General features: G+C 39.1%; 1 protein-coding gene across 1 annotated transcript in view; it reads left to right on the forward strand.

Annotated features, from left to right (window-relative positions):
• Positions 1-20,820, forward strand: part of GALNT5 (polypeptide N-acetylgalactosaminyltransferase 5) — an 81,444-nt gene that overhangs the window by 41,460 nt on the left and 19,164 nt on the right. Inside the window, exons 5-7 of the mRNA XM_069080436.1 lie at positions 5,785-5,904; positions 11,903-12,020; positions 12,839-13,162. Coding sequence (XP_068936537.1) covers positions 5,785-5,904; positions 11,903-12,020; positions 12,839-13,162 — 562 coding nt within the window. The remainder of the gene's footprint in view (positions 1-5,784; positions 5,905-11,902; positions 12,021-12,838; positions 13,163-20,820) is intronic.

Raw genomic sequence — 20,820 nt, forward strand, 5'->3', positions numbered from 1 at the left:
GACCCAGTACCCTTGGGCCCCTAAGAAATTAAGAGTCTTTGTGGTGGCCCTGAGGGATTCCTCCCTGGTAGGGCTACAAATAAGAATATCATCCACATATTGTATCAGGCTACTATTAGGCAAGTCCAGGTCCCGAAGATCCTTCCCCAAGGCTTGACCAAATAAATGGGGACTATCCCAGAACCCTTGTGGCAACACAGTCCAAGCTAACTGGCACGAAATTGATTTCCCAGGGGGAGTCCACTCAAATGCAAAAATAAATTGAGAGTCCTCATGGAGTGGTATACAAAAGAAGGCATCTTTAAGATCTAGAGTAGAGAACCATTGGGTACCCCCTGGGATTTGGGCACTATGGGATGAATGGGAATCACAGCCTCATTAACTGCCCTGAGATCTTGAACCATGCAATACTCCCCATTTGGCTTTCTCACTTCGAGAATTGGGGAGTTACATGGGGACTGGCAGTAAACAAGAATTCCATACTTTAGAAATTTGTCAATCAGTGGTAGCAGTCCCTCTCAGGCCTCAGGTTTAATTGGGTATTGGCGCCGGTGGGGGTATACTTTAGGGTCCCGCAGCTGGACAACAGCTGGGGTGGCATGAGTAGCATGTCCAGGAATTCCCTGGTCCCAGACATCAGACTCAACCCCCTCCCATACTTCAGAGGGAACGTGGCAGGGTTGAGTAAGCACAGCTACAAGGTTTGATTAGGGAGAACTGGCTACCCAATTTCACCATCAGATCTCTCCCCAATAAAGGGGCTGGGCAGGAGGGAAGAATAAGAAAGGAGTGTTCAAATAACAAATCCCCATACTGGCAGGGCAGAGGATATGTCTCTCGACAAGTCCTCACTTTTCCTTCAATGCTCATCACCCGACGGCTAGAGATACGGGTAGGACCAGAATATTGTAACAAGAGAGAGAAAGCAGCGCCAGTGTCCACCAGCAGGTTAATATGCTCACCGGAGACGTCGATTTCAGCCCAGAGCTCAGCCAATGAGATGGAGAAGGTGGGAGCTAAGCCGAGCCCCAGGCCCTGTCAATCCAGGCCTGGAGAGGACTGAATGACTGGGCACTGGGGAGAGGCTGCTCAACCACGGGACTCACCGGCTGGGCCTTTCCTCGGGCAATTCCTTCTCCAGTGGTCCTCACTCCTGCAGTTTGGGCACGGTCCTGGAGGTCTCCCCCTGGAAGCAGCTCTAGTAGGGCAATTACGTGCCCAATGACCCTTCCTGTTGCATCGGAGACAGGCCATCTCACCGCTCCCAGTATTAGGGGTGCTGCTAAGGTTACTGGTCAGGACCGCAGCTAGAAGCTGAGCCTGCTCTTTGTTTCTGGCATTTGCCCTACGGTCTTTTTCCTCTGCCAGTGCTAGGTCTCTGTTATTAAAGACTTCAAAAGCTGCCTCTAACAATTCGTTCTGAGGTGTTTGGGGTCCCATAGCCAATTTCCCAAATTTCCGCCTGATATCTGGGGCAGACTGATTAATAAAATACATGGCAAGGATGGTTATCCCCTCAGGAGAGTTGGGATCCAGGTTAGTAAAGCATTTTAAGGCTTCTACCAACCAGCCCAGGAAAAGGGCTGGGTTCTCATCAGCACCTTGGGTAATTTCCCTGAGGTGGTCATAGTTCACAGCTTTTTTAAATCCTACTTTCATCCCTTCTACCAGACAGAGTATCAGATGGTCTCTTTTCTCCCTGTCTGCAGTTACTTGATAATTCCACCCAGGATCTGCCACTGGGACAGCTGTGGCTCCCAGAGGATACCTGCTGGGTGAGGAGATGGCCATATCATCTCCAAACTTCTGGGCTAGTTCCCAGATTCTCTTTTTCTCCTCTATAGTACAGCAAGTGGAGAGAATGATGTTAATATCTCCCCATGACAAATGTCTCTGAACCCTTCCATAAACTTAGTGGGGTTCTCAGAGTACCGGCCTAGCTTCTCCTTGATCTGGGAGAGGTCAGAGATCGAGAAGGGGGCATGGACCCTAATCGTTCCTCCAGTTGAATCAGCAACCTCTCTCAAGGGGGCTATGGTCACTGGAAGTAGGGGGTCCGGTAGCGTCCCTCCGGTGAAATTTGCTGCTTCCTTTAGAGGATCCAGCATGGAGGGCATGGAGGAATCAGGGGCTGTAGGTGGAGAAGGGAGATAGGAAGTTCCACCCCTAGTAAGGGAAGGGCTGGGAGGAAAGGGATTCCCTGGAACCAACTTCTCTTGCATAGGTCTAAGAGACCAATGTGCAGGTGGATCTGGCACGTATGGGGGAGGAATATCCTTTAGAGGTCTGCTAGCTTCCCGGCATGGGGAAGGAGCAGATGGACCCAATGGAGAGGGACCTGGGGTGGGGGGGACCCGCTCTCGGGGCTGCTATTGGGGGTCCAGAAAGAAAGGGATCGTCCAGGAGGTCGATCGAATTCCCTTTTGCTGGGGTGAACTTAACTAGAAGAACTCTACACTGTTTTCTTAACTCAGTGTTCTGAGAGAGGGACATAAAAGCCTGGACGTAGGGAACTTCAGTGAACTTCCCTTGTTGGCGGCATAGCAGATCAAGTTGCAGTATGGTGTTATAGCTTAAAGTTCTGCCAACAGTCCACTTTTCCTGATCCCCCAAATGTATTGGGGCCAGGCAGTGTTACAGAAAAATATGAGATGTTTTTTCTTGAGGTCTTGAAGACCGAGTTTGTTCCAATTGTTCAAAAGACATCCTAGAGGTGAGTCTCGGGGTATGGAGGGAGATTGACCCATCCTTTCCCGACTCCCAAGTCAGAATCACTTGTAGTCTTCTGCTTTTCTGTGACGTCTCACGTGAAATGCCTTGCCTAAAAAAATATGTGTATATTTTTTTAGACGCGGAGACACTTGTCCCTAGACAAGGTGCCCTCCATCCATGCGGGATGTGTCCCGGGTCTATTAAAAATAGACCGGATTCCGGTCCCAGACCGGAATCGTCCAATCAAGCCTTCCTAGGTGCTTGAAGGACCCGATGTACAGGACGAGAGGGAGGAGGTAAAGGAGCTTACCAGAACTCCAAGAAAGCTTGAGACCACAGACTCTCCTGGCTGGCTCGCCAAAATGTTGGGGGGGGGGAACGCGATCCCGATAGGTTCAACAGGGCATCTGGAAAGAATTCAGCTCAGCCTTTCTTGGAGTTAGAGTTGAGAAAGTTTATTAATACGCCATTACAGTGGGCAAGAGTCCTTTAGGGGACCTGCGAGTGAGAGGGGTACGTGCTTTTACTTTTAAAGGGTAAGGCTGCCATTGTCTGGGCTGACTGGAGGGAAGGGACCTCAATGCATAGATAGTTTAGATAAGATTTGGGCCAAGCTGGACGAGACATGAGGGATTAAGTAAGAACAAAGGATTCCCAAGGTGTTGCCTAAGCCTAGTGCGGATAGGGGGAAGGGGAAGAGTCGGAGGTTGGGAAAGGAATTTTACAGATAACAATTTTACAATACAAATTGCAGTTACAATTTCACAGACTGGTTTCACAAGTTGGTTTCACAAATTGACCTAGACCCCAGGTACCCCATCAGTTTCTATCTTGTTAAATAAGAAATTCCTTCCAGCAGTCTGGAGTAAGGGCATATCTTGGAGGAAAGAAAAATTCATTAAATAATTTACTAATCTAACTCATTTCTGATCCATACCTGCTCCCTACCCCAATCCTTTAAACCTCTTAATCTGTATTCAGGTCTTAATAAATTCTAACATTTGTTAATAGATGAATTTTCTAGTACTCTCTCTCTCTAAGCCATTTGGATATAAGGGCCTATAAGATCCCATTCAGTCTAAGCACTGATCATAGGTGAAAAGGGGAAATAATTTCAGGCACTTACAATCTTATCAATTAAGCATTTGTTGAGTGTCTACTATACACCAGGCATTGTGCTAGGTATTAGACTACAAAGACAAAAATGAAATTATCTCTGCTCTCAAAGAGCTTGTATTCTTTGGGAGAACACAGCACATGCATACATACATGCACATATGTATGTATTTATATTCTACATGTAGTAGAATTAACACTTGCAAAATAAATATGAAATAAATTCAAAGTAATTAAATACAAGTTAAAGAAAGAATGCCCTTGGGGGCAGCTAGGTGGCTCAGTGAATAGAGCACCAGCCCTAGAGTCAGGAGGACCTGAGTTCAAATCCGGCCTCAGACACTTAACAAAAACTAGCCATGTGACCTTGTACTTAGCCCCAATTGCCCTTCAAAACAAAAAGCAAAAAAAAAAAAGAATGCCCTAGAATTTGGGTAGAGAATTCAAGAAAGACATTGTACAGATAGTGGAGCTTGAGATGCACGTTGAAAGAAGGAATAGATTCCATAAGACAAAGGTGTGCAAAGACATTGTGAAGGAATTTAAAACCAAACATAAATATTTATATAGTATCCTTGAGGCAATAAAGAACCACTGGAGTTTATTGAAGAAGTTAATTACATGGTCAGATCTACAGCTAAGGAAAATTACTTTGGAAGTCTTACGTATGTTAGATTGAAGTGAGGGAAGACAATTGAGGCAGGAGATTAATTGAACATGAGACAATGACAACCTGATCTAAGGCAGTGTCTATGTGAATAAAGAGAAAGGGTCAGATGTGAGAGATGTTGTGGAGGTAGACATAGTGAGATTTGGAAACTGATCTGATATGTGGGGTGAGGGAGAGTGAGGAACCAATATTAATGCTAAAGTTACAAGCCTAGAAGACTATAACAGTGTGGTACCCTCCGCAGAAACAAGGAATTCAACAGAAAGAGGAGTTTGTGGGGAAAGATCATGTGTTCCATTTGAATGTATTGAGTATGAGATGTCTCCAGTATCTCTACTTTAAAATGTCTAATAAGCAGTTTGTTGGTTATGTGGTTACTGAAGTTCAGAGAAGAGACTAAGTGTGTTAGTCATCAACATAGAAACTATAATTAAGCTCTTGGGAGCAGATGAGTAGGTGGGGGTGGAGAGAGAGAGAGAAAGACAGAGAGAGAGAGAGAGAGAGAGAGAGAGAGAGGAGAGAGACACGGAGAGACAGACAGACAGACAGACAGACATACAGAGAGAGACAGAGACAGAGAGACAGAGACAGAGACAGAGAGAGAGAGACATAGAGACAGAGACACAGAGAGAGACAGAGACAGAGAGAGACAGAGACAGAGAAATCCAAAGACAGAGCTTTGGGAGACACTATGGTTAGGGTGTAAGATGGATAATGGGCTAATAAACATATTAAAATATTAAAAAGGAATAGTGGGATAGGTAGGAGGAGAATAGTGGCATGAAAACATAAAGATGAAGTGGAATCTAGAGAGAGGGATCATCTGTGTCAAATGTAGCATAGACGTCAAGATGGATGAGGACAAAAAAAGCTCCTCCTTAGATTTGACCATTTAAAGATCACTGGTAACTTTAAAGAGAGTTGAATAATGACATAGGAATTCAGAATGCAAATCATGGAGTAGTATGAGGTAAGGGAATGGAGGGAAAGAGTATAAAAAGGCTAGGAGAGGGAACAAAGGTGGAAAAGAACTGAGTAATACAACCATATGATCACTATGGCACAAAGGATCCATTTGTCAATGAAAGATTTGTGGTGGCGTTTGTCCAACATCTTGTTCTTAGGCTGTTAGTTCATTCGTTCAGCATATATTGATTTGCACCTATTATGTTCAGGGAACATAATATATATATTATAGGAATAATATAATAGGAAGTCAGCATGAGGTGTGTAAGGTAATGTGATGTATATCTGATAAGGCTTTTGCTTGCTTTTTCTTTTCTTAGCTACATGACAGTGGACAACTTTCAAAGGGGAGTCTTTGTGTGGCCGATGAATTTTAGTTGGAAAAAGATTCCTCCTGAGGTCATTAAACAAAACAAGATGAAGGAAACAGATGTAATAAGGTAAGAGTGGGAAATTAAAATCATGGAAACAAAATGAGGACAGCAACATAGAAACAGATCTTTAAGGAGAAACAAGGTGTGTCAATTTATTCCATAGTATTCCATAAATTAGTTACTGATTCCAGAAAATACATGTCAATGTAATTATTATTAAAAAAAACTAAATATGAAACTCTTATTATTAACATCACCATCATTAAGCAATTTCTTAATTGTTTTTCTTCTTCAAGTAGGTAACACAGTAGATAGAGTGCTGAGTCTAGAGTCAGGACAACCTGAATTCAAATCCAGCTTCAGATACTTCTAGCTGTGTGACCCTTAACAAATCACTTCATCTCTGTTTGCCTCAGTTTCCTCATCTCTAAAATGAGGAAAATAATTGTATCTGTCTCCTAGGTAGATTTTGTGGGGATCAAATGAGATAATAATTGCAAAGTGCTTAGCAACATGCCTGGCTCGTAGTGAGTACTATAGAAATGTTAGCTATTATTCTTATATTCAAATCAGGGCCCGGTTATCATTGGGCACATACAGTGTCTGGCAAATATGTATGCATGTTTATATGTATATATACATACATATACATATATACACATGTATGCACACATACATGTGTATACACACACGTATATTATATATGTATATGTATACCAGTTCTATGAGTTGTCCATTCAACTGCATATACTATCTGACTAATAGGCATTCTTCATCCATTTGATTTTTTTTAAAAGCAATTGGGGTTAAGTAACTTGCTCAAGGTTACACAGCCAGTTATTTTTGTGTGGGTGTTAAGCATCTGAGCCTGGAACCGAACCCAGGTCTCCTGACCCTGGGGCCGGCTCTCTTTACTCACTGCGCCATCTGATTTTTCTTGTATGATTGGTTGATTGTGTTGTCATGCATCGTCATTGCTTGGTAATGGGATTCATGCTGGGATTGGACTCAGAAGTGGGTGGACCCTCAGCTCTGCCACTTATTTTATTGTGTAATCTTGGCCAAGACACTTGCTCCTTTTGAGCCTTAGCACCTTCATCTGTAAAAAGGGGATAATAACACCTGTTCTTCTGACCTCACAAGCTTGTTGAGGATAAAATGAGATAATATTCATAAAATGCTTTTTTTACCTGGAAATAGCTAAATATATTCTGTTATTGCTATTACTCATGTGATCCTGAGCAAAATATTTAACTCCTCAAGCTTTAGTTTCATCATTTTTTAAATGGGTGCAATAATAGCGCCTAATCTTAATGGATTGTAGAGAGGAGTAAATAAGATAATGCTTGTAAACTGTTTTTTACTAGCTAACCTTAAAGCTCTCTATAAATGCTAACTATCGCTATCTTTATTATTAACTCATTCTCATCTTTTTTTAATAGCATTCAGGCAAAACTATTTACTCATACTATGATTACTCTTTCAGATTCAGGATTCTACACACTATTTTACAGGTTGATAAAAATCATAGCTATTTATAGTTGAATAATGTTGTTAGAAGGTGAACCTCTCCTCTGTTAGTACACTGAAAGCCCTTGGTAGAGGAAGAGGAAGGAAATAAGCATTTTATGTAGGACCTACTATGTGCCAGATACTCTGCTAAACACTTCGAAAAATAGAGGTAACAAGTTCCAACATGATTAGTCTCTCCTTGAACAAGTTTAAATATGAGGTGTCTCATAGTGCAGTTCTACATTTTAAACATTTTCCCCTAAACTTTAGTTGCTTAAAACTCCACTAAGTCTTTTCTGACATTCTGTATTTTGAAAGGTTTGTTTTTTTTTTCCTCACGTGGAGCTTGGGAAGTATGAGTATTTGGAATGGTGACGATTCTGAAAAACGTTGTTTTTAGGATTTTATTAATCATTGTTCTTATCCAGGTGTGAAAGAGACTATTTCAGTCAGTGACAATGGTCATGTGCCAATACAGTTTCTTGGTTGACTTCCCTAGGAAATTTTAAGGACTGTATTTTTTTTGGATAAAGATTTGTCATCTGTCAGTCCATGAAAAATGAGGAAGTTCTGATATATAATTCTTTCCACAAGGTCACATCTTCCTAGATATTTGGAGGGTACTGAAGTTTGTTGTCGATTTTTTAAACTTATTGTTTATTTATTTTTAACATTCTTTTCTCTTTAAATTTTGAGTTCCAAATCCTCTCCTGCTCTCCTGCTTCTCCCCTACCTACTGAGAAGGCAAGCTTTCACCTATTAATTATACATGTGAAATCATGCAAAACATATTTCTATATTATCCTTATCACAAAAAAGCAAAAAAAGAAAAAGTGAGAAACGTATAATTCATTTTGCATTTCATTTCTCTCTCTGGAGGTGGATAGCATTTTTTTTTCATCATGAGTTCTTTGGAATTGTCTTGGATCACTGTATTGATCAGAGTAACCAAGTCTTTCACAGCTGATCATCATTACAACATTGCTGTTACTGTGCACAATGATATCCTGGTTCTTCTCACTTCACTTTGCATCAGTTTATATAGGTTTTGTCATTTTTTTTTTCTGAATCTGCCCTCCTCATCATTTCTTATAGCACAATAGTAGTGTTTCAGTCCTGTCCAATTCTTCATGACCCTGTTTGGGTTTTCTTACCAAAGATACTGGAATAGTTTGCTATGTCCTTCTCCAGCCTATTTTATAGATGAGGAAAGTGAGGCAACAAGCTTAAATAACTTGCCCAGTGTCACACATCTAGTAAGTGTCTGAGGCCAGATTTTAACTCAGGTCTTCCTGACTCCAAAGCATTCTGCCACCTAGCTATGTAGAACCCTTTTGATTGCCCTAATAACGATCAACTTCTTAGAATTAGATGTATCATCTTCCCATATAGAAATGTAAATAGTCTAACTTTATTGAGTCCTTTATGATTACTCTTTCGTATTTACCTTTTTATGTTTCTCTTAAGCCTACTGTCTTGAATGTCACATTTTCTATTCAGTTCTGGTCTTTTTCATCAGGAATACTGGAAAATCCCCCATTTCATTAAATATCCATTTTTCCTCTGAAGGATTATATTCAGTTTTGCCAGGTAGTTTATTCTTGGCTATAATCCTTGCCCTTTTGTCCTCCAAAATATCATTCCAAGCCCTCTGCTCCTTTAACATGGATACTGCTAAATTTTGTGTGATCCTGACTGTGGTTTTATTATACCTGACTTGTTTCTCTCTGGCTGCTTGCAATATTCTCTTCTTGATCTGGGAGCTCTGGAATTTGACTATAATATTCCTGGCAGTTTCATTTTAAAATCTCTTTCTTTCTCTTTATTTGTTGTTTTTTTTTTGTTTGATTATTTGTTTATTTTAATTTTTAACATTTAGTTCTATAAGATTTTGAGTTCTAAATTTTCTCTCCCTTCCTCTCCCCCCCTACCCAAGATGGCATGCAATCTGATATAGGCTATACATATATGTTCATTTTAATCATATTTCCACATTAGTCATGTGCAGAAGAATTAGAACTATGAGAAAGAAGAAACAAAAGCAAAAAATAAAATATATAGATAGAAAATAGTATGCTTCGATCTGCATTCAGACTCCATAGATCTTTCTCTAGATGTGGATATAGTATTTCCTATCATGAGTCTTTTGGAATTGTCTAAGATTCTTGCATTGCAGAGAAGGGCTAAGTCTATCAAAACTGGTCATTGCATAATGATTCTGTTACTGTTTACAACGTCATCTTGGTTCTACTCATTTCACTCTGCATCAGTTCATGTAAGTCTCTTTGGAATCTTTTTCAGGAGGTGATCAGTGAATTGTTTCAATTTCTATTTCACCTTCTCCATCTAAGGTATCAGGATAGTTTTCCTTTATAATATCTTGAAATATGAAGTCTAGGCCTTTTTTCTTAGTATGGTTTTCAGGTACTCCAATAATTCTTAAATTATCTTTCCTCAATCTATTTCCAAGGTCAATTGTTTTTTTTATGAGATATTTCACATTTCTTCTATTTTTTCATTATTTTGCCTGTGTTTTGTTGTTTCTTGATGTCTCATGGAGTCATTAGCTTCTACTTGCCCAATTCTAATTTTTAAGTAATTATTTTCTTTAGTGATCATTTGTACCTCTTTTCTCCATAGAGTCAATTTTGCTTTATAAGGAATTCTTTTCTGCAGTTAATTTTTCTGCCTTTTTAAAACTATTTATCCAATTTTTTGTTTTTAAGGATTATTTTCTTCAATATTTTCGTGTCTCTTTTACCAAGAGATTAATTCTCTTTTAACAATTTTCTTGCATCATTCTCATTTCTTTTCTAAACCTTTCCTCTACAAATCACATCTTTAACTCCTTCAGGAGTTTTTGTTGGACTTAAGTCCAATTAATATTCTTCTCTGAGGCTTTGCTTGTAGCTATTTTCATATTGTTGTGTTCTTCTGAGTTTACATCTTGGTCTTCCCTGCCACTGTAGTAGTTTTTATGGTGAGGTTCTCTTTTTTTTTTTGTAATTTGCTCATTTTTCTGCCTTATTTCTTGACTTTGCACTTTATGTTAAAGTTTGGCTCTGCTCATTTAGGGGTGGAGAGGCACTATCTCAAGCTTTAGACTTTTTGTGCTACTATTCTCACAGCTAGTTTTGGGGTTCTACAAGTTGTTAGCTCTTCCAAGGTGGTATAATTCTGGAAGAGCTTTGAACATTGTTCTCCTAATCTGTGCTCTCTCCTTTACTCAGACATGACCCTGCTCCCAGCAAGTACTAGCAATTCTCTGGGACCTGGAATTATGATCATGTTCCCTGTCCCCTTGGAGCTATAAGTTCCAGGGCTCCTTTTTGCCTTACAATTGCTACAAGGTCCCCTGCCCTCTTGTGACCAACCAGAAGTGCTCCTCTCTGCCCTGGAATTCTAACACAAAACTGCATAAAGGTAATAGCCTTTCCAATCAGCACCAGCTGCACCCAGTCTCCTGTAATCTCTTTCTGACCAGTTGTTCAACCCTCTTACTGTCTCTGGGCTAAGAGTTCCCAAAGCTGCTGGTGGTGTTGCTGCAGTCACCCCCAAGGAATGCTGATATTCCTGCAGTGTTCTGGACTGGTCCTCACTGCCAATCTCCTAAATCATCTTAGGCTGCAAAAAAGTCTCACTCTGGCCTTTTGTTGGCTCATCCACTCCAAAATTTTATTTGAGGGTTTAAGTTGTTTGGAAAGGAATGTTGGGAGAATTCAACTGAATTGCTCCTTGTAATCCACTATCTTGACTTGCAAATGGTGCTAAAGATTTAAAGCTTATAGTGTGGTGTCATGCAGTCTACACCATTTTCTTCTATCTATTATACTGATGTTGTGGTTCCTTAAGAAAGACCCCCTTATAGACCTGATTCTGAGTTTCCACCTTCATTCCAACAAAGCCCTTCATTCCCACAAACAAATACATAAGATAGCCTTAGGAGAATAAAACTCCTTTAAAAACTTTAAAGATATTAAGGAAAGGAAGGGCAGAGGAGAGTAAACCTTTATAAAGTGCCAGACAATGGGCTGGGCACTTTTTACAAATGTCACCTCATCTGATCCTCACAGTAATTCAATAAGGTATTATTATCCTCATTTTATAGTAGAGGAAACTGAAGCAAATTGAGATTAAGTGACTTATCCAGGGTCACACAGCTAATAAGTGTCTCAGGATAGATTTGAACTCAATATTATTGATAATGCTGTTGTCACAGTTGAAAATCAGTACTGCTGTTTTCCAACTACAATAACAAAGTGTCTTCTAAGAGCTCCCCCCAAGTCAAGGTCAAAGGTTCCCTATCTTCACACTATCAGTGCTTCAACTTGACAGCATGTGTGAGGAGCACTGAATGCAATATGCATAAAGAAAATAGAATATCTATCTGGGTCCTCTTGTAGACACCTGCCACCAGAAGAAAGTGTCTTGAATGGATACATTACTTATTTGTTCCAAATGTTTTTATCACCTGAGCATGACTATTAATAGGATGGCAAGTTTCTTCGTATTCCAAAGAATTTAATTCTAAAACCAGACCTTTCATTTTTAGGTGTCCAGTCATGGCTGGTGGATTATTTTCTATTGATAAAAAATATTTTTTTGAACTTGGAACATATGATCCTGGTCTTGATGTTTGGGGTGGTGAAAATATGGAGCTTTCGTTCAAGGTATTGCCAAGCCTGGCCCAAGTTACATTTTCAGGTTTTTATTTTGGCAGATTTTTACCAGATTCTATTTTTCTGATATTATTGAAAGTGGTAATGGCTTCTGGAGAAGACATTTCTAAAACAATATTAGGAGCCCTGGACCTGGGTCAATGTTTGTAGACTAGGAATTAGAAGCAATGATGCCTATGTTCAGCCAATTTTAGGAAAGTCCTTCCAGTTCTTATGTCTCAGTGGCTGCATCTTAAAAATTAATAAAATAGAGATTTTTTGCCAACATGCATAAAGTGTTTTGAGATCTGTGCATGATATAAAATGCCATTCAGGACACTGAATATAACTGCAGGCTACAAAGTTCATCTGTTTATTTGTTTGTTTATTGTTGGCCAACTTGGGCAGCAATCAAGGATTTTAAGTTATGAATTGTTGAGTATCCGGGTGTTTATCTATAAAATTGTCTCTTAGTACAAAGCCAAATAATAGAATTATAATAATGTTCCAATACTATCTGTACACTAAAGATTAAACCCATAGATTTTATTGTAGTCAACTATTCATTTTTAGGAAATGTATATCATTGTCAAAAATTTTTATTTAGCAGTTGTATGCTCAGGACCTTTTTCTATAATATATAAAATCAACACAAAATGCATTAAAACATATATACTTTCAGGAAATAAATAAGTGTGTATTTATTAGAGATTTTGTTTTCTTATTTAATGATGACATCATGAGCACACATTGTTTTTAAATCATTGTTCTTTTCAATATGTTTATCCACTAAATAATATATATATTTTTTTACCATCACTCTACCCTAGGTGTGGATGTGTGGAGGAGAAATTGAAATAATTCCCTGTTCCCGAGTGGGTCACATCTTCAGGAAAGACAATCCATACTCTTTCCCTGAAAATCGAATTAAAACTATAGAGAGGAACTTGATTCGGGTGGCTGAGGTCTGGTTAGATGAATACAAAGAGCTTTTCTATGGCCATGGTTACCGTCTCTTGGACCAAAGTCTGAATGTTGGAAACCTCACTCAACAAAGAGAACTCCGGAAAAAACTGGGGTGCAAAAGTTTCAAGTGGTACCTAGAGAATGTCTTCCCAGACATAGAAGCTCCCGTTGTGAGAGCCAGTGGGGTGGTAAGTTTGAATTACAATAAGATCACATGATGTTATTTAAACATGGTCTGTTCTCAGTTATTAAAATGTGTTGAGTGTATACCAGAGAACACTATATTTTCCATAGCTGGAGTATCCTATATATATCCTATATCAATGATTTTCTTTCATGTAGGTTCTCCCCCTTCTGACTTAAAGCATATTTATGCCATTCTTTAATAGATACGATTTATGAGTAGGTAAAGTAAAACATATGAGCCTTTCCAAATTTATCTTGTTTGGTACAGGACAGCATTCATAAAAAGTCCACCACCAGAATTATACTAGAAACCTTTCTAGCTTGGTAGGATCTTCCAAAGCTTACCTCTTCTTGGCTTAGTCTTCTCAGGGTCACATATCTATAGGCCATGATAAAGCATCTGTCAGCGGTGGGCAACTTGTAGCCTTGAGACCACATGTGACCTTCTAGGTCCTTGAGTGCAACTTTTTGACTGAGTCCAAGTTTTGCAGAATTTGTTAAGGGAATTTGTTCTGTGAGGTTTGGATTCAGTCAGAGGGCCTCACTTGAGGACCTAGAGGGCCACATGTGACCTGGAGGCTGCAGTCATCTCACCCCTGATTAGGTGGTGTAGTACATAGCACATTGGTTTGAAATCAGGAAGACCTGAGGTCAAGTTCTGCCTCAGCTACTTACTAGCTGTGTGACTGATAAAGTCATTTAACCTCTCAGCCTCAATTTCCTCATCTGCAAAATGGGGATAATAATAACATCTGCCTCCCAAAGTTTTTGTGAGCATCAAATGACATAACATAGATAAAGAAATTTCTAATCCTTAAGGGACTATATAAATGACAGTTATAATGATGATGATGAAGCATCAGTGAATGACTTAAGTGGATGATTTGGAATACACACACACGCACACACACACATGCATACATACAAATATATCTGTGTGTATATATATATATATATATATGTTATCTTGATCACGGACAAAAGGATTAAATCCTTTCATCAGTGTAACTTACCTCCAATTGGGAAGAAGGTCGAAAAGACATGAAAAATATGTGCATACCTAACACACACCAATATTTGCACAGAAAAAAAAATGCAAATGATTATCTTGCAAACCATATACATTAATACAGAAAGAACATTTAGTATTGAAGTAGTGAAACTGAAGTAGACTTAGATAAGTCTTCATAGAATACATCAGTTTTGAGCACGCTTTGGAGATGGGGAGGGATCTATGTTGGCAGAGAAAGGGGAAGGATTTCCAAGTCATAATTGAGGTTAAAGAGATGGCAAAGGTGGCAGAATGGGTAGAGTAAAGGACTTGGAGTTAGGAAAATCTAAGTTCAACTTTTCCCTCTCACATTAGCTCTGTAACCCTGGGCAAGTCATTGAGCATCCCTCAGCCTCAGTTTCCTTATCTGTAAAATGGGGATTAATAATAAAATTCATATCACAAGGTTGCTATTAGGATCAAATGAGTCAACATATTATAAAGGGCTTCACCAACCTTAAACTGCTATATAAATGTTAGTGGTGATGATGATGATGATGATGATGATGATGATGATGATGATGATGATGAAAGGTGTGAGTGAAGAATCCATAATGGGAAACACAAGCAATAAAGGAAGAAATATAAAGGGAGGGCCTTTAGTACATGCCAGTGATTTAGGATTCTTTTGACAATGTGTCTAGGTCTAAATATTTTTAATTTACTATAGAAGAAAATTAAAGTACCTAAAGAAATAACTAGAGGCAACTGATGGTTCAGTGAATAGAGCACTGAACCTTGAGTCAGGAAGTCCTAGGTTCAAATCCAGCCTCAGACGCTTCCTAGCCATGTGACCCTAGGCAAGTCACTTAATCTATGATTGCCTGACAAAATAAATCCACTGGATCAGGAAATGGCAAAACAGGCCAGTACCTTGACCCTAGGCAAGTCACTTAATCTATGATTGCCTGACAAAATAAATCCACTGGATCAGGAAATGGCAAAACAGGCCAGTACCTTGGCCAAGACCCCAAATGGGGTCTTGAAGGGTCAGGTACAACTGAAATAACAACAACAACAAACATATGACCAAGATGCTGTGTTATATAAGAGAAAGCTTGTTGATCTTGGAAGTCACTTGCCCTGAGCTCAGATCCTAACTCAGCCACCTACCTATCTGACCTCAGACAAATCACTATCTGGTCTTAAGTTTCCTCATCTGCAAAATAAGAGGGTTAGACTAGCTGGCTTCAAATGTCCCTTCTAAGAGGTCTAAATCTGTGATCAAGTCAGCAAGCATTTATGATTCTTCATCAGCCTGGTTAACTTTTTTTGCAAACTTTTTATCTACTTTTTTATTTACTATTTTTTTTTTAAGCAATCGGGGTTAAGTAACTTGCTCAAGGTTACACGGCCAGTTATTTCTGGGTGTGGTGCTGAGTATCTGAGCCCGGATTTGATCCAGGTCATCCCGACACTGGAGCCGGTGCTCTTAGTCGCTGAGCCACCTGGCCGCCCCTTTATTTACTATTTTTATCCCCAATTTCCTTTTTATTTACAAATATTTGGTTTTCTGTTTGTTTGGTATTTTCCTCCTATAGCTTTGATTTCAGAGAATTTACTTTTTTGAGGAGGTTATCCAAGTTGGAACATGAGCGTGGTGATTCATCTTCTCAGTATCCAGGAATGTGAAAGTTTCATCATTCCTCCTGGCCAATGGCATTCTTCTTTCTAACCATAGCTCACACTCTGTAAGTACTTCACAGTTTTCAAAGAGCTTTCCTGGAAAGTAGATAGTACTTCTGATCATTTTGGAAATGAATTTACTTAGCCTTTCATAATATACAAACCCTGAAGCCCCTCTTCCTCTCCTCTGCCTATCTCATATGACTGACCATGCCCAGCTCTAGAAGACTAATTACAAAAGGTGGGCCTCCAGGAAGCCTCTGCCACTATAATCATGCCTAGGCATTTGCTAGCAGTAGGTAATAGAAATCCAGGAGAAAAAAAGGGGAAGGGGAAGAAATGGGAAGATCTAAAGATTTGTTCCACTGTATACAATTTCAATTGTTCCAAAAGTCTATAATGTGATTTATTCACACATATAATAGGGCATCTAAAACAAGCTTGTGGTTGTTTTTCTGTTTAATTGTTTCAGTAGTGTCTGACTTTTTGTCACCCCATTTGGGGTGTTCTTGGAAGAGATACTGGAGTGGTTTGCCATTTCTTTCTCCAGCTCATTTTACAAATGAGGAAAGGGAGGCAAATGAGGTTAAGTGACTTGTCCGGGGTCCCACAACTAGTAAGTGTCTGAGGTTGGATTTGAACTCAAGATGAGTCTTCCTGACTCTAGGCCCAGCACTCTATCCACTGTGCCACCTAGCTGCTCAAAGTCCCTCAATCAATAAGTATTTAAATACCTCCTACAGGCCAAGAACTGTGTCAGACACTGGGAATAGAAAAACCCTTGAAGAGATTACATTCTAAATCTGGAAGACAACAAATATCTACATAAGAATATACAAAATAAATATAAGACAGCTGATTGTTAAGGACTTGCAGGTTGCTGCCCCTTATCTGGATGCTCTTTTGTAAAAGAAAAAAAAATTACCATGTTACAGGAAGCAGCCAAAAACCCCAGCAGCTACGTCAATGATCATTTGCCAAATAAAAATGCTGCAAAACATCCCCCAAAATAATATTATAGTTTTGAAACAGGTCCCAAATCAGGACTTCATGGATCATGACTCTAACTTGCCCATTTTCCTCACATTGATCATCTTCAAGAATTCTAGTTTTCAACATCTCCTGAAGGAACAGTGCCAGGCTTTCACCACCAGAGGACACTAGAGATCTATGTCTTTACTAGAAAGAGGCCTAACTTTAGAAAATGGTGTCTGAACATACAAACTATATATAACAAAAATGAAATAATCATAAAAATAAAACGGATTCTGAGATTTTTTTCCCTCTATACATTTCTCCCAGGAACATCTCCCTATCTGGGTGTTACTGTGCTGGCTTCTTTAGGTAAAGATCTTGGACAGTAGGAGGTATACCTTTCTTTCTTCTTTAAGCATGATACTAATCTACTATTTTCTAAGCTAGACCTTCCCCTAGGATATATATTATGTAAAAGAATTCCAAGCAAAGATATTCCACATGTCACTTCTTATTTCCACACTTCTCTTCCTCTTGTCCATCAATGAGGATGTTAAAATCATTGAAGGCTCTTTTTTTAAGAATGCAATATTTTATACTTGAGGTGAAATATTAAGTTTTGATGGCCAATTTTGAGTAATGAAAAGGGACTGGAACATTTGTATTCATGTCAGTTCAAGCTGCTGACAAATGGAAGGATCACTTGCCTAGGAGATCTGGTTACTAGTCCCATAATCCTGACTTTTCACTAAGTGAGTAACATTGGAAGAAGTGACTTCCTTTAGTTCTCAAGGTCCTCATCTTTAATCTGAGAGATTTAGACAATATGATCTCCAAGATTCCTTTCAGATTCAAAACTCCGTGGTTCTATGAAAAAGTGTTTATGCTGACTTCTCATAATGTGGGATGAATTACGAGCAAACTCTATCCTATTTGCACCGCCCCCCCCTTGAAATGGGTTTGTTTGCTTTCTTTTTTTCTTAAGACTTACAGGTTTCCACTGAAGAAAAACAAGGAGTGTTTGATTCCTTTGGGCAATATTGAGGTTAAATAAGGCGTTAGATAAAGGCAAAAGAAGCAACAATTATTCCCATCTCTTTGTCCTTCCCTCCCAAATACATGAGAAAATAAACTGGAGAAACTATGCAAAATAACCATTCTCATTTCTCTAACTTCATAAAGTTTCCAAAGTGTTTTCTTTACAACAGCCCTGTGAGGTAGGCAGTGATTTATTCCATTTTAGAGACAAGGTAACTGAGGCTCAAAGAAATGAAGAGAATTGCTGATAAGGAAAACAAAGTAAGGATTATGTCCATTGAGAGGTGGGGGACTTAAATTTAACTAGAATCTTCTTTCCCCCTCCTTTTACTGCTAGGGCCAAGTAAAGCTATATCAGTCTGGCTTTATGAATTTCCACTTCATTAGACCAAAATCCAAATCCCCTTCATCATTCTGTGTTCATAATCAGATCTCCATATCCGTTATTTCCAGGAAATTAATCTGTTTGTTTTCTTTGCCCTATTCACTTAGTGTAGGAGAAATCCTTGATGAATCAATAGGTTCAATTGAGATCAACTTACTGTGCCTTTTCCAGACTTCACTAGTTAACCAGGTTATTAAAAGTCTATTGGGAGAGATAGACATATTTCAAGTCTGCTCATCTAATGGTCAGATACAAGAATGGTCAAAGAATTATAGTACTAGAGAAGTTATTTCGTCAAATCTTCTCATTTACAGGTGAGGCAATTGAGAAAGGAGAAGTTAATTCCCCAAGGAATTACATACAGTTAACTACTAGCAAAGCTAGGAGTAGCACCCAGGTCTCCAGACTCCTCATTCAGAATCAGTTCTACCATCCCTGAAGTTCTCAACTTTTTGGTCTTAGGACCCCATTATGCTCTTAAAAATTACTGGGGACCTTCCCAAGACCTTTTGTTTATGTTGGTTATGTCTATAAACATGTATTGCATTATAAATTAAAATCCATTCAATTTTAAAATGTATACTAATTCATTTTAAAAATAATAAACCTGTTACATGTTAACTAATTGAAAAGTAACTATGAAAATGAAAAGTAACTATATTTTCCAAAATGAAGAAAAATCAGTGAGAAGAGTGGTATTATTTTTCATATTTCTGCAAATCTCTTTCATGTCTGACTTAATAGAAGACAGCTGGAACTTCATATTTGCTTCTTTATTCAATCTGTCATATTGAAGTATATGAAGAAAATCCACCCTCACATAGATATGAAATTGGAAAAGGGAGGAGCATTTTAGCAGGCAAATAACATCTTGATTTTTACCTTGCAAAGTTCCTGAAAGGATCTCAGGGACCCCCGATGATCCATAAAACACACTTTGAAAATGTCACATTATACTATATTTCATTTCTACAAGAAGCACATTACATAGAGTGTTGGTCTTATATTCAGGAGCCCCAGGTTCAAATCCCATCATATCCCATACTAAGTATATGACTTAGGTGAGTCACTTAACTCTCAGAAAAAAAAATTCTCAGTCTGTAACGGATGGTAGTTGCTACATGAGTGATCCAAAGAGTGAGTTGAACATAAATATGCTCCCTTAGTAAATCGCAGTCCCAAATGAGGACTCACCCACTAAGAGAACAAGTTTTAGGATAAAGTCATCCCAATGTGATCAAGGCTGCAGATGAGGAGATGGAATGATACAGAGAAAAAGTTAAGCAGAGAGTCTATCAAGGCTAGCCTCCTCAATTTACAGATAAAGAAATGAAGGCTAAAAGAAATCAACTGATTCACCCAACTAGTTAAGTGAGGCAGGATTTTAAGTCAGGTCTTCCATCTCATGTTCAGCATCCTATTCACCACACCACCTAGCAATGAACAGGGAATAGTGAGAAGGGAAACAGCTAGAATCTAGGGAAAGCAGAATGTGCCAGGTCAGGGTTTGGGATGCAGTAGTTTTCAGACTCCAGTGGAAAGAAGATCAGTGATGGTCCCATAGACAATGGGACTTGGGATTCCTCAGCCTTGGTATTCATAGCCTCAACACTGTTTTGTCATTCCTTCTAATAGATATCTTTTCTACCTGGGCAGTGTACCTTCCCTCAACATAGGGTTAGAAATTAAGCATTAGACTAGGTCTACGAGAGAAAGAAATACCTCCAGAAAAACCAGTTTGGGTCCAAGAATTTATAGAGTATAGGGAAGTTATGGGTAGGGGCAAGTGTCTTACTCAGACATATCCAACTGGTTCCCCACCAATGGTGCTCCCTAGTAGGAAAGTGAGGTTCTAAGAGGAATAGAAGTTTCTAGTACTTAAGTTTTCAAACGCAGCATTATTACAGAAAATTAAAGGAGTGGAGGGTGACAGTCAAGAAATGGGAACGTAATAAAAATAAATTCAGTTAGTCAGTAATATTTTTTTAAGTACCTACTATGTGTCAGGCACTATGCTAAGCACTGAGGATACAAAAGAAGGTGAAAGATAGTCCTTAGGGGCAGCTAGGTGGCACAGTGAGTAGAGCACCAGCCCTGGAGTCAGGAGGACTTGAGACCAAATTCTGCCTCAGACACTTAGCACGTTCTAGCTGTGTGACCTTGAGCAAGTCACTTAACCCTAATTGCCCTGCCTTTCCCTCTCCAAAAAGACCACAAAATTAAAAAAACACAGTCCCTAATCTCAAGGAGCTCACAGTCTAATGTGGAACACAACATACAGCATGTCTCAAGGGAAATTAGGCATTAAAAAAAAAACCTGCTGATGAAGAAATTAAGGCCTGGATTCAGTTAAATGACTTGTCCAATCTCGCACCGCATTGCTAGGATTCAAAACTAGGCCTTCCAATTCTAAATCCAGGGATTTTTTTCACCACATCATCACTTTTCCCCCTCCCCCTCAGAAACAATCATCCCACCAGCATTTATAAAGCATTTTAAGGTGTGCAAAATACTTTACATACACTGTCTCACGTTATCCTCACACCAACTCTGTTGAGTAGTATTTGATTAGCACCTACTATGTG

This window comes from Petaurus breviceps, unplaced genomic scaffold, assembly GCF_028583685.1.
Source record: "Petaurus breviceps papuanus isolate PSGF00001 unplaced genomic scaffold, PetGlider_PUasm1.0 91133, whole genome shotgun sequence".
NCBI classification, from domain to species: Eukaryota; Metazoa; Chordata; class Mammalia; order Diprotodontia; family Petauridae; genus Petaurus; species Petaurus breviceps.